This window comes from Fringilla coelebs, assembly GCF_963513975.1.
Source record: "Fringilla coelebs genome assembly, chromosome: 6".
Classification (NCBI taxonomy): domain Eukaryota; kingdom Metazoa; phylum Chordata; class Aves; order Passeriformes; family Fringillidae; genus Fringilla; species Fringilla coelebs.
Window position 1 is genome coordinate 25,274,285 of NC_140034.1, and position 15,283 is coordinate 25,289,567.

General features: G+C 39.0%; 1 protein-coding gene across 10 annotated transcripts in view; it reads left to right on the forward strand.

The window, feature by feature from the left end:
* RALGAPA1 (Ral GTPase activating protein catalytic subunit alpha 1) overlaps nucleotides 1–15,283 on the forward strand; it is a 132,259-nt gene that overhangs the window by 114,345 nt on the left and 2,631 nt on the right. For 5 of the 10 annotated variants that reach the window (XR_014616265.1, XR_014616266.1, XR_014616267.1 and 2 more), the window contains 3 exons: nucleotides 4,686–4,810; nucleotides 5,442–5,472; nucleotides 14,849–14,913. Coding sequence is in view for 5 of the 10 variants with exons in the window: in XM_084208434.1 (XP_084064560.1) it covers nucleotides 4,686–4,810; nucleotides 5,442–5,449 (133 nt within the window). In the remaining 5 variants the exon portion in view is untranslated. The other 5 variants (XM_084208433.1, XM_084208431.1, XM_084208434.1 and 2 more) reach the window with 4 other exon arrangements.

Here is a 15,283-nt window from a genome sequence, read left to right on the forward strand (position 1 = left end):
TCAATTACATAGTTGTGAAGTGCTATATCCTTAAATAAACTCTTGGAAATCTTATTCCATGTTTAAACTATTTTTTTCTTCATTTATGCCAGCTTCAGGTTAATGTCATTTTGGGATTGGTATTCCATCAATGACTGTAGCAGTAATCATGTACCCACTCCTTAACTAAAAAATACTAGATAAATTTATTGTAATGCATTTTAGTCAGCTGTAAAACTGAGAAGTGTGAAGAAGAATGGAAAGAAAATGTGTATTCAGAACAACACAGTAAATTGTAAAAAATCAATAATCATAGCAAAGGGAGAGTTTGGGGGGGAATTTTTTGTTGGACACTTGTGGAAAACTGATGCTATGCATAAGCCATATAGAAGAAAGTACAAAGGTGCCTTTCCAAAAGGTCAAGATTAGTAAGAGTGACTGCATTAACTGACTGGAGGTGAGTGGTTTTGGTGAAATGGATGGAATAGGTATGGACTATAAAGTTCAAATGAGTAGCCTGCATTTGCACTAGGGAGTGGCAGACTGATGGCAGTGTCTGAGACAATGCACCATCTACGTAGTATATCGAGAAAGTGGATTCTGCAGTGCTCTGAGTAGATTATAAAAGGATTAAAAATGCATTTATTTAGGCCAGAGAAAAGGATATGGCAGTAACTGAGATGTGAGGTAAGAGCCTAGATAATTTGTTCAGGTAGATGGCTAGAAGAAGTTTTAGCTAGAGTCTGCAAGATGTAGATGTATTTTGCCATAGGAATCTAAAGCTTGGAAGTGATACAATCAACAGAGATGGAGAGCTATTAGGTGAAGACATGAAGTTATGTTTTTCAGAAAGATTGGGCATAAGTGGATGATCTGACAGCCAAGCTTTTTCAGTGCTTGTTCCCAACTGCAAATCAACAGGTCTAATAATGGAAAGTACAGTATTTTCAAATAATAGTTCTTTTCAGGTAGTTATTAATAGGAATAATTACAGATTTAGAGAATAAGTAAAATGGAGCCTAATGTAAATGAAATATTGGCTGAAGTGACTACAACCTGAGTGACCTATAAAGATATGATTCCTAATTTTCTTCTGGTACTGATTCTATTTTTCAGAACTGTTTCTTCTGAAAAAGTATAATGAATTAATTAGATATTTTGTTATACTTTTTGCAGATATGCATCTGCAAGTTTTTAGCTGACACATTTGGGCGAATGCCGGCATAATTAATGTATATCGTACATTTTTATTCATTCTGTTTTGTTCCAGTTAGCACCTTCTTCAGAAGCAAACAGCTCACAATACTGTTGTTTAAGTGTTTTGTCACTCTCTGTGCCAGTCTTTCTCCATTGGTTTGTCTGTGCATCCTTCCCATTCCATCTTAATTGCTGATGCCAGTGGCAACATCCACTCGAAGTAAGAATACAGCTTGCATTGCCCTATTATTAGTAGCCATTGAGTTTGTATGTGCCACTCAATCTGTAAGTGCTAATAAGTCTTTCCTAGAGAGCAGTGTTTTAAAGAAATAAATGTCTAGCCTATTAGAAGTAATGTAGAAATTAGCTGCCATGGGTTTATGGTCACTCTTGCTGACAGTTGCATTGAAATACAGTGTAGAACTAGATTATCTTAGCCACAAAAGCAAGTTGTGTTTCAAAATAACTAGGATGTTCTCAAAGTATGAATTACTAGAAGATAAAAATATAAATTACTCAAAGATATAAGTATCTCATCTCTGCAGTCTCTAATACAGAAACAGAATTCTTCTGAGGAGAGTCTGTAATTTCTTTGTGCAGAGTAGAGCAAGCTTTGGATTTGGAGTTTGCCTCAGATTTTTTTTTTGTTTTTAAGGTAGGTTATGTTTTTAACAAGCTGCAGATGGTTTTGTGGATTGTTAGGATGAGCTAGCTCGCTGACTTACTTTTCTTTCTTTTACTTTCTTTTCTTTCTGAATTATTTTCTTTTCTTTTTACTTACCCAGCTAGCTGAATTACTTTTCTCTTGGTGTACTAAGTGTGCATTCGAATTAGACTTGTAGAACTGATATAAGCATATCCTCTTCACTGTGTAACAAAAACGTCATTATCATCATCAATCAGCATCTATCTCTAAGACTTCTGTATTTGGTTAGGAGATTGTACCAAGATTAGAGAAAAAGAATGTCCTTGTCATGTTCAAAGCAGTAACTTTCCTTCATTTTGCCTTATTTGTGTATAAGCTTTGGATATAATAGGATAAACTAAAAGGTTTCCTTTAGAGACCTCTGAAAGTAGAGCATTTTAAAAGCAAGTAGGTGTCTCTACCCTACTTTTTCATGAAACATTTTACCCATTCAAGCAGACTTTTAAAAACAGCTTGTTTTGATAGCAGCCTGCTCTCCTGTGGGCCTTCAGCCTTTGCTTCCTGGCAGCACCTTTGGTGCGAAAAGAGAGTGATCAATTGGGAGACTATCAGTGCCAGCATGCATAGAGTGATAAGTTAACACACCACTGGGAATTTCTAGGGCCCACCAAGATACTTCACTTCTAATGTGCTAACAAGCTCATTTTTCTACCTCTTGCCTCTTCAGTTATTTTTTTTTTCTCAGAAGAGCTTAGAAGTTGAGTGCATCAGGCATAATGAAAAGCTCTGTAGGAGGGAGAAGCAATAACCCCATTTTTCCCTTTTCAGCCAAATAGAAAATTAGTTTCTGGTAATACACAAAGGCCAGTATTTTTTGTGCAAGGGGCACTGCTGTGAATCAAAGGACTCTATTAACTGCAGAAAATTCAGCAGCTGTGAATCTCCCCCAATGAAAAAAAAGTGCTTTTCAACAAGTTGTGAGATACGTAGTATTATTTAGACTTCAACCATCAGTTTCATCCTCTACCACTTATACATAGCCTCTTAAAAACTGTGCTATATTACTGTCCTCTGTTCAGGCTCAATACTGTGTTTATCCCCCAACCTAAGAATCATTACAATGGGAGATTTTTCTATTTTCTCTTGTCCCAGTGCTTCTATTTTAGCTTTTCCAAACGGAGGCTTCTGCTATGGTTTAGCTGTCTCTGGATTTAGAAAGAATTCAGAGTATACATTTTGAAGGGAAAACTGTTTCCCAGTTTCACTATGTAACCAAGTTATGGTCTAAGGAAATATTATATAAATAATTTTCTTCACTGAAACTTGTTTCTAGATACTATATTCTCTATATTTTTTCATATTTAGATAGACTGCAAAATTTACAGTAAATATTGTACAGAAAAAAATGGCAAAAAATGTGTAGTAGAAATTCTGTAATTGTAGAAGTATAGTTTTGTGAGATGATATGAAGATTATTGTTTCTAACTTTCATTGGGTGTCTGGAATTTTATTGCTTATCTTAACTGAAAATAGTATCATTACTTTAAATATTACCACTAGTAATTAAAAATGCTTATCACGTGTAATACAGTTTCTATGTTTAGATTGCTAAAAAATATGTGCAATGTGAGTATTATCTCCATTTCACAGGTGGTGTAATTGAGTCAGAAAGATAGTTTCCTCACTGTCCCTGATTCCCCCAAAAAGAGGAGCAGACCTGAATTAAGACCCCAGAATTTTAAAGAAACCTATTTTGAGTGCATTCCTCCACAGCATGTGATTTGGTTTTGGGTATTATTTTGGAAAACAGAACTACGTAAGTAGAAAATTGTCTCACTATCTGCAAATAAAATATGAACAAAAAGTGGGCACAAGTGTAAATGTCAGGGAAAATTTCTGATTGTTCTGTGTTTGTGTAAGATAGCTAGAGAAGGTTTCCCTCATTCAATATACTGAGTCCAGCTGGAGGACTCTGAAAGTTGTGTGAGAAAAGGTTAACTGATTTCTCAGTTCAGCAACTATACAACATGAAGTCAGCATGGTGTTTTTTCTTGATAATTGTATGTTGCTGCCTGCTGCTCTACATTTTGACAGCCATTTCCATAGTTGCTTTCATGAACAGCAGAAATATTCTCTCTTTTTCTCGCTCTCTCTGTGCTTACAGCACAATTGGGCCTGCTGGAACAAGAAGCGTGGAGAGGGTTCTTCAAAAACAACAACACTTCAAGATACCAGTCTCTTGTCAGTAATATTGGAGGGGGAGAACACAGGAAAAAATAAGAAGTACAGTATTGTACTATCAGTGCCTGCCAACACCCTGTTAACCAGTATTTAAGGGTCCTGTGGATTCTTTACAGTTATTCTCACTTGTTTTAATGACACAATTGAGAAGGTGTTTTTCCCAATACTGAAATTTCACTATATTTGTCTTAAATGTGTGTGTTTAGGGATTATGATAGCAGTTTATTATGCAAAAGTGCAGTCATTTGTTTTGTTAATGCTAAGGTATGTCTCATGCTACATGTCCTGAAAATTGAAATGTTTTTATATTTAATTGTGACTGAAATACAGGCAAATTAGTTACTTAAGAGAGTACTTAAGTTGTTATTTGTAAACAATTTCAGAAAGTTCTGCATCAGACTTTAAAAAAATACAGTTGAACCATAAGTTTTACATTAATCATGTGTATCTTACACTTAATATTATGTCAATGCATCAGACAATATCACAGTCATAAGGGCATAAAGTCACTGAAATACATTATATGTATTTAACAAAAACTAGAATTCTGAATTACTAGGCAATGATATTTAGCAGTTACAGTACATGATATAAATTCATCCTTAATTCTTGGCTAACTCAGCTATGAGGAGAGAGCTCGATACCTGCAAACAATTGTTCAACATCATCTAGAGCCTACAACATTTGAAGATTTTGCTGCTCAGGTTTTTTGCCCAGCACCTTATCACCATTTGCCCTCAGAGACGGGTAAGAAGTAACAAACAGTTCTCATAAAATCTTAAACTTGAAATGCAGTATCCTTACTTATAAAGACTAAAAATTCAGACCTTTGCACATCATGAACAGTTACCATTAATTGGAAAGAATATACATGCTTGAGAACGTGGGCAAGGTTGACATTAAATCTTCCTTCTGTTTTCTGGCATCATCAGCCAATACCTGGCATTAAGATTTGGCAAGATGCTTTAACATAGCAACCAGACCCTGTATTTTCACAGCAAATTTTATCATGATCCCCTGTATAAAGTCTGCTTGGAAACGCTGATACTGTCATCTAGGCTGGTTCAGGTAGAAATATTTTTAAGTGCACCTTCTTCATAAGAAAGTTTCAAGGCTCACTACATGTTTAGAATGTCAAGTTTTAAACTGAAAATCTGAGCCTCGCAATCTCAATTTTGTTCCTATGTTATTAGTGACAAAGTTGGTTTTAAGGTCGTTTTTACTTTCGGTTAAATACCTGTTTTATAAGAGGATGCTGCATTTTTTTGTTACTAATAAGAAAATCGGTAAAAGAAAATGAGTAACTCGAGGCCTTCCTGTTCTGACATTTCTTGAACTCCTTATGATTATTTCATTATTTTATTTCCCCTCTTTTTAGATCATTAAATATCAGTTCTGTTTATCTGAAGGTAAGACAAAGTGTCCAAAAAAACCCTTTGTTCCTCTTACTTTTACTAGAGCACTAAGCTTGTAACCAAATTGTATGCAAACTTTCCTTGTTGCCCTTGTTCACACTAAAAAGAATTTCACACTGATTGAGAAATGATCACTACATCTTCTAAAAGTTTTAGTCTTTTACTAACCTCAGGTCTGCATGAAGCACTAACACTGGTTCTGGGATTAAGGTAACTAATGATAGAGACAGTTGTTGAATGAGTAACACTTTATTGTGTTGACCTTTGTTTCTCAGCATGAACAAGTAGTACTGGATGGCAGTGGTGTGTTTTGTACCCTGTACTGTCTTTCATTGATGTTGTAAGACATTCTGCAGTGATAACCTAGGAGAGATGGAGAAGAAGAATGTGTAACACTTGAAATCCCCTGTTCAGAAAAACCTTATTTAATGATAATCAAAGTGCTTCCATGAAAAAACTGTAAATCTAAATGAAATAAATTTTGTAAGAATAGTTTGGCAAGTTGTTATCTGAAAATTTGTTTCTCACTTCCAAAATATATGCAGAAATCAATTATGAATTATGATCTTTTTTATTATCAATTAAGGATTGTGATAGGACTACAGAAAGAATGACTGAGAGATGTTAAAATGTTGAGGCTCCTTTACTTTAAAATGCAAACAATAACTAGAAATGAGGTGAATGAGGTGCAGTTTCAAAGTATAAAAATGGTATAATTATGCTGATGGAAATAGTTGAGGCAAACAAAGGCAAACAAAATTAAAAATAAGTAGTTTAATTAAAGCAGTATAAAAATTAGTAACATAATTTAAAGTATGAAAACATTTGAATAGGAAAAGTCTGTAACTAGAAATATTTAAAACAAACAAACATTAAAAACAATAACCAGGGATACCAGTCCTTACCACATTTCCTGTCAAGGCACCTAGTGAATATTCAGCACCAGACACTTTTGTGAGGCTAGTATATATTCTATATCCTAGTGCACTTGTTGAAGTTCTGCCCATTCCTTTTAAGAAGTCTCATTCCAAGCCAAGTTGTTCTGCCCTCTTCCTCTAAATCATTCTTTCAGGGTGAAGCAAGACTGCTTTTCTGTGCTAGTTTGATGCATCAGAGTACACTCCTCTACAGTGGCAATTCCTGTATTCTTTTAAAATTGGTATTCTCTAGCATGATCTGAAAGGAGATTATGATTTTTTTAGAAACTTGGTTTTAACTTAACCTTTCTATCAAAGTTAGTAATTTTCTGTAGGAATCTCATTAATAGGAGCTTGTGATGTGTTTCACATCTGCACACATGCATGTGTGTGTCTGCATACCACGAAACACGATGTCCCGTCTTGGGAGCCGCATTCTTCTGGACCTTGCACTGTGCAGTGGAAGTGACCAAGACATCAGTGTCAGGAGCTGCCAGAGCTTCCTAGGACAGACATGCAGCACAGTGTGACCCAGCATCAGAGTCAATCAGCCTGGCCCCACATCTGCCTGACTGAGCTTGCATTTCAGCCAAGGGACGCTGGGGATGCTCTGGCAGTCCTGCTTGCAGCCTGATCCCTGTTCCATCCCTGCTCCTCGGATTCTGATACTCAGCTCCAGCACAGAGTGCCTGGAGCAGCACCGAACCAGCTGCCTCCAAGGTGACTCTAGAGGGCACAAATCCTAAAGCCTGAGGCAGGTATAAAATTACACTGCAGTCACCTGCCAGAATGGTCACCCCAGGGCTTGGGGTCAGCCTGGAAACCACTGGTTTCCAGTTCTAGCAGAGACAGACCTGTGAGCTATGTTGCTGCAGATGACCCAAATTTCTGAGGGACTGTGATCCCAAAGAAAAGTTCACCAGCAGTGCTATTGAAAAAATAGATACCCCTAAATTTCCAGGGGCCCTGCAACAGGTGGATTTCTTAAAAGAGGTACAGAGCACTGAACTGTGCCAGGATTACACACAGGAGTGGTGCTGGAGTCCTGCCTGGGAATCCACATGCATTCATTACCCTCAAGGTGACTCAGACAAAACCTTGCACGCTCCCAGCCACATGTGTCCATGTCGAAGATTTCTAACCAGCTTCTAAGAATACATCACATTTTTTAAGTACAAAATATTTCATTGGGGCTTCTTTTAATAAAAAATGATTGACCAGAAGAGACTAAGAAAAAAAACCCACATTTTAGATATTACCGATATAATTCTTTTCTTGGATCATGATGTCAATGATGAAAACTTCTGAATATGTTTAATTTTATAAAATACTCTCCTTTTTTTTGAAAATACATTTTTTCATCTAAGACAGATATTAGAAACTATGAGTCTGCTACAGCCCATCACCTGGTGTTCCCATTTGTTGTTGTTGTGATGCCATTGGCCATTTTTTTTTCATTTGAGCTATGAGAATCAGAGCAAATAGAGAACATGCCATTCAGTAACAAATTGTGTTTTCTCAGATGGACTTATTTTATCAAAGGCTCAGACATCAGCAAAAGCTGTTTCCTTTTTCATTGTGACTGCTCTTCAGTACAATATGATTGTGGCAGCTGCTGTTTTAGCTAGAAGCTTGGTTTGCCCTGTCAAAATATCTGACAAGTCCACCTTCCCATGTGTAGGAACCTGACTAGTGTAGTGAATGTGTACATTTAAAGAAATTGAGATTTACCTGTACTTAATCACAGAATGCAATTCAGTTGCCTCTTTGTTTTTTACCTTGTGCTGTTTCTGTTACATTGAGTAACTGGAAATACTCTGCTAAATAGGGTAACACGTCCTATGCAGATATTGAGTGAACCAGATCTCTGTGACAACAGAATAGGTTGAGGGAACTGTCAATGATAAGCTCAATTATATTGAAGGGCATATTGACCTCATGATGCTAAGATTCTGATCTTTTAAATGTACTCATGTCTTAGGTTCCTTTTTTCTGTCTTCCCGTGTTCCCTTTCTTCCTACTAAGACTAGTACCTTATTACAGTAAATTTCTGAAGAGGCCCCTCTACATTCATCATAGGATATTCCTTGTGACAAAAGCATCAGGCTTTTTGGTGCCAACAATCATTCCTGCATTTTCAAGCCTGCATTCAGAACATTCTGTTGCCCCACTCCCAGAGTAAGACTAAGTGGGGTTGCCACCGTACAGACCCCACAGGGAAGCAGGGGAATGTAGAGGTAATGGCGCTTTCAGCCTTGCACCATTAAAAATCTAGTTCAACAGCTTGTATTTTCTTCTGCTGCTTCCTTGGTGTGAAACATTGAAACTAATAATCTTTTTGGCCCTGTACCACCCCTTCGCAGATGAGAATGATGATGGTGATTTTGTCACTGTAGAAGGATCTGAGTCACACTTGGTGGTGGTGCTTTGTAATTGAAAGTGAAGCTGAAATACAGAAGTGAGGGCTCTGTGTCTGGAAGGGCTGGAAGAACTTCTCATTATCCTTTCTCCAGTACAAACTTAGGACTCTTTTTATTATTCCAAATCAGAGCAAAACCTCAAAACTTAGTGACTTTTTCCAAAGAATTCATATTGGAATGGCTGAAGCTGAAACCTTATGCATTTCTGAACTATTGTCCTAAAGTCAACCACTTGGGTGAAGGTACACTCAGCACTTTGAAACAGTAAATTCAGTGTGGACTGCTAGAAACCCAAACAGATCAACTTTCTATATTTAATGAAATGGGTTTATTGAAAAAAATAGTATGATTGTTCAGTTAAAAAGCATCCCATGGATACACCTAAGGGGACAAAAAATTTTAATCCTGACATTTCCTAGATTTTTAATTTTTTACTTTTATTTTCTTGCGACATTTGCCTTGTGTAATTACTTCCATTTTTGTTTTAAAGTATAAGGCAAAACAGAATTTCTGTAACACTGATTAACAGCCCTAGGATACATAAGCAAACTGCAACCTCTAGAATGACCACCTCCTGCAGACTGAGGTAGGACAATAGTTTGTATGAATGGTAAGCTCTCCTAGCTCTGCCTCAGTCTCCACTAGTGGAAAAACTGGGAATTTAGCTAGTGGGTTTCACTGTTGTTTGGCAAAGAGAAATAGGCTTACCTTACACACATGGTTCCAGCTAGGTTCTGGAGAGCATTCTTCACTGGACATGATCTTGGCTGCTGTTTTGCCATAAACTTAATCTTTTTTTGCTGTCTTCTTTCTCATGCCTTTTAGTTCTCTCTCTTCTACCCACTTCTGGTCTCCCAGGTGTTTAGACCATCTCTTCCTCACCTTTTTGCCTTGCTTTGTAGCTGCTTTTGCAGTCTTTCTATATCTGCTTCTCTCTTCCCTTCCTCATTTCACAAAATTAGTGAAAGACTTGACTTGATTCTAGCAATGCTGCTGAGCATGATGGACAACTTGGCCAGATTTGGACTGAAATATGTAAGAGTGGCAAAGGGCCCAAGCTGTACACAAATGATTGCCCTCTTCCCTGCAGGTCAGGTGGGACATGCTGAAATATCTCAGAAGACCATCAAAATTTACCAACGTGCACAAATTATTTTCCCCTATGGTCATTCACAGGCATAGCACTCGGGGCAGTGCTGATCCAGACAATGAGGTGTGATAAAGCCAGAAGAACTAAGAGCAATCTTACCATGCTGCACCCTTTCAGGCTTCTTGGTGAATTTTTCACCTTTGAAAGGCAGAACTGATGTGCAAGATTAGTCATGGCAGTGCATATGTTCTGATACCTCGAGATTCCTCCATCTCACCTCACTTCTAATTTAGTCTGTGTGAAGTTAGGATTCCATTTTAGATTTAAATAGTTGATTTCTGAATCAAATAACCAGCATACTATCCTGAGAAGATACTAAACTTTTCAAATGGACTTTGAAAATGTCGCATTTCAACTTTGTTGACTCACCTCCTTGTTCGGAAGCAATTGAAATGGCTTTGCATTATGGCCCCAAAATATCATAGCTGATCAGGCTATGGTATTTGTCACTTGTCAAATCTAAGAGGAGAAAACTATGGATCACTTCCTGATGTTTTCTGCCTCTTAAAAATCCAAAGGCATTTACTTTATTTTATAGCACTTTCTGACTTCACATCATTTGTCTGTAAAGCCTTCATATATAACCCTATTTTTATATTTTGGATAACTAAATATTTTGTTGTTGTGGTTTAAGAATGGTATTTTCCAATTCAGTGTTCCCACTGAGACCACTCTAAACCATATGCTGGTTGATCACTCCCCCTTCCCTCAGCGGGCTGGAGAGGAGAACTGGAGACATTAAAGGCACAGGTTGAGATAACAACAATTTACTGGAAACAGCAATAAGATGAGAAAATTAACAGCAGCAACAACAACATCAATACTAATGACAGAAGGTACAGGAAAGAGGCAAACAATTCACGTGGACACAGACACACCCCATCCCTAACAATATCCAGCTGCTCCTTCTGCCATGCTACATGGAATTGGAAGCAAGCCCTTCCCCCATCCCTGGCAAATGACACAGAGTTGCATAGAGTAACCCATGTGTCCTGGCCATGGTGCCTTCTGGCTGCTGCAAAAATCAACCCTGTCCTGGCCAGAGCCAGGATATTTTCCACCCCTTATTCTAGACCATCTCCATCATGCCCAGATCCTGCACCTTCCAACAATAGGTGTATCTTCATATCTACATAAACATGAGTACCATTTCCATAGGCAGTGACCATTCCTCCAAGGTGTTTGTTGACTTCCTTTAGTTGATGACTGTGGGTTCAGTCTATCCTAGATATCTTCCAGGGCAGGAGGGTTGGTGTGCTGTCAGGTGGTTGCAAGCTGCACCAGGAGCTCACAATTGGAGCAGTTCACACTCGTGGTCCACGGTAGTTCTGGCATACAGTGGCAGTGCCATTCAGCAACCGCTTCTATGCAATTTAACATTACAGTCTGTTCTAACCCAAAAATCAAATTCCCTGGAGGCACACATTCTGTTTCCCTGTCCCAAGTGCACCCATGTCCTTGAGCAAAAACAATCCCATGGATGGGTTTGCCTTTGCTTGAGGCAGGATTAATCCAAACTGTCTTCCCTAACACATTTCTCATGTGCTCCACAGAGACTTTATCTCCTTTTGCAATACATTGAGGTTTTGATTGGGCAGGGCAAGCGAGGTAGATCCTCTAGTGTTAACTAACCAGGAGGCCTGTGCTAAATGCAGATCCCAGTGTTGAAGGTCTCACCACCCCTTGCTTTCAATGTAGTTTTTAGCAATCCACTGTACCATTCCTAATTGCCAGAGACTGGTGCAGGATAGGAAATACATTGCACCCACTCAGTATCATGCTGGCCCAGGTGTCTATGAGGATATTTTTGAAATGAGTTCCATTGTCCAACTCTGTTCTTTTGGGGTGCTATGTCGCCACATGAGCTGCTTTTCCAGGAGGGTGTTCTGGGCAGTGGTGTGAGGCATCTCCAGCCATCCAGTGGTTGTCTCCATCATTGTCAGCACAAAGTGCTTGCCTAGGCAGGTTTGTGGGAGTGCGATGTAATCAAACTGCCTCACATTTTTATTTCAACCCTCGTCCCCCACACCAGAGAGGCTTTACCCATTTAGCCTGACCAATTGCAGTGCATGTTTCACGGTTATGGATAAGCTGGGATATAGTATCCAGTCCACAATCACAAGCCCACGTGGATGTTGCATCTCTTCCCTAAAGACCTGAGGTGTTAGGGACCCACCAAGTCGGAAATAATTCACCCTTATGTTCCAGTCCAGATCCACCTGAGACACTTAAATCTTGGCAGCCCAACCCACCTGTCCGTTCTTGCAATGATCTTCAGTAGCCCAACTCCCCCCCCCCCCATATAATCAGCTACCAGAAAATGAAGAAAGATACGCTCTCCTCACTGATGGCTCCTAGCATTTTGTGGGGATACATCAAAAATGGAAGGATGATGTGTGGAGCCCTACATGGCAAGTCACAGAAGCTATTGAGGGACAAGGTGGATCAAGGCAGGGTGCAGAGCTGAAGGCCATCCGGCTGGCCTCAGGTGAATGAGAGGAATGGCCTCTACACTGACTCACGGATGGTGGCAAAAGCTCTGTGGGTGTGGCTACAACGGTGTAAAGAGGGTGATTGGCAGGGCAGAAGGAAACCATCTGGGCCACTGAACTGTGGCAAGAAGTCACTGCCGGATCTTCTGTACTGCTCCTCTCTGGAGCTGCCACAGCATTCTCCTTGCAAATATTCTGTCACTTTATCAGGCTTGTGTAGGTGAACTGCTAAACCACTGGAGCAGAGAATTTCCCCAAAAACTGGCCCATTCTCTCCCACGCTCTATGCTACTCATGACCATCCACCCTCAGGGCAGATGTCTGAATGACCTCCCTAGAAATGTCTGTCCTGACTCTAAATATGGTGTAGACTGCACTGAGTAGACGTAGCAGACCTAGCAACAAGAATATGCTTTCCTTAACATTCAGCAGGAATTTAAAATTCTCAAAAGCTGTTTTAACAGGTCTGAAGGAGGAAAAGGGGGTGAAAAGCTGGGGAAAGTCATGTTCCCCATTTCCCCCCACAGACTGGGTGATTATTAATGGACTCCCAGAGCTAGTGCCTGAGTAAGGATAGAAGGGAAATGCTGAATACAAATCCCAAATGACCTTCATTGTCCTTTATCTTACCATATCATAAACTGATGCTCCATAGTACAGTAACAAAGGAATCCTACTCCCTCTCCCTGCTCTGAAAAGCAGGGAGTATATCCACTATGAGCACAGAGTGGATATACAAAAGTGGATGTACATAGTGCATGTACAGGGTTAGGTACCACACCCACACGAGCAGACCAAGCAACATTGCAACCAGTAGGTCTGGACCTAATGCAACAAATCAAATCAGATTAGATCAAATTTGGTTTCAACTCACTCCGGGCAGAATTCTTGTTGTCTCAACCCTTTGTGCCTCACATTGGGCACCAAAGAAGGCTGTTGTGTTTTAGGAATGGTATTCTCCAATTCCATGTTCCCACTGTTACCATGTGCTGCTCCATCACTCCCCTTCTCCTCGGCAGGCTGGAGAGGAGAATTGGAGGCATAAAAGGTAAAGTTCAAGAGATAAGAACAATTTTTACTGGAAACAGCAATGAGATAAGAAAACATAAGTAACAACAACAGTGGTAATGACAGAGGGTACAAGAAGGAGGTGGACAGTTTGATGTAGAAGGTGAACACCCCCACAATAATACCCAGCCACTCCCTCCAGCACACTACACTGACCCAGAAGTGAGCCTTTCCCCAGAAAATGACCCAAGATGGGATAGAATAACCTCCAGGTCCTAGCCATACTCCCTCCTGGCTACTGCAAAAATTACCCCATCCTGACCAGGACCAGGACAATTATGGAGAGAGATAAAGATAATAGCATTTTATACTGAAAATTTTAAAACTCTGAAGGGGAAGCAAAACCTGCAAAATTTTTATATACCATATTTAGTATCCACACGTGTGTATGAGCGTATGTATGTATATATATGCTTATCTAAAATCCAAAGAAATTTAGTTACTAATTAATTTGTTAATTTCTGTCAGACTTTAAATCTATTTTAAGTGCTGTTGTTCTTCACTCTTCTGGTGTGGTATGTTCAGATGTGAAAATCACTTTACTTGACTTCTGTTCTTCAATAGCTCTAAGTTTCTTTAAAAAAATGTTGTTATATGTGAATTTGTGCTCTTGTCCACAGGAATTAGAAACAAAATTTTAAGCTACAACTGGAATAATACTTTAATTGAAATAATGGGGCAGACTGAGGTTTTCTTTATCCAACAACACATGATAAAATTTCACACTAGGGTTTAACCCTTCAGTGCAGACTAACTAGCTTAAAACTAACTGCTTTTGCTTCATGAATTCAGGAGTCTCATGTTAAGACTGGCTATAATTTTAACATATTCAGAACTGTGAAACAGCTGGAGAACAGAAGCCATATATGGAGTTGCCATTTGTTTTTCCTTATCAGTTGTGTGTATGTGTGTGAGTATTTACCTGTTTTCACCGATGTTAAGCAAGCATTTCAGACAGTGTTTAGGATGTATCTCAGTTGCTATTAATAAGGTTGTTGGATCTGGATAATGTCATAGAATTTTTTTCTTTCTCTCTCCCTTCCTTTTTTTTCTTGTAATGCTTAGTTGGTAAGTATGATGCCGTATTTCAGAGCTGTTGCTTCATTGCACATAACTAACTCATCACTCTCTTTAACCTGTAGCATGAGCAGCAATTGCATAATGAAATTCGAAATTCCGTTTTCTGTGCTCATCTGTTAATACCCTTCAATCTCTGCGGTTCGTGTCTCATGTCTCACACCTGTTATCTTTTATCTTTTCTCCTCCCCCTTCCTCACTTCTTTCCACTCCTCCTTCCTCATCACTTCTTCATTCTCAACAAAGAAAGAAATGCTGTGATATTTCTTCTCCTTCCAAAACCTCCACTAGAAAGCATTGGCCACATCAAGGTAAAGGGCAAAGGCTTGAAACGGAAGGTCTTTCACGCTAGCTGTGAATGGTATGCTGTGCAAAACAACAACGGTTATTTTCTATTCTCTAATTTCCACCATTTGAAATGCTTTAATTTCTTGTAAAATCAGAACAAGATAGAATTTCAGAAAATGCGAATGCATGTTTCCCCGCTTGCCTTTTTCTATAAGGCACAGTGAGTCAGGCATTATCATGCTTTTCCAGATTGTTTGGCAGTGAAGTACCTAGTTCATGAACAAAATTACTGTCACCAGCTGGGGAACAAATAACAGCCCTTTCTCTCCCCTGTCACTCTGATGGGTCGTGTCAGTTTGAAGATAGAAAGTACCGTGCTCTTGCTCTGGAGCA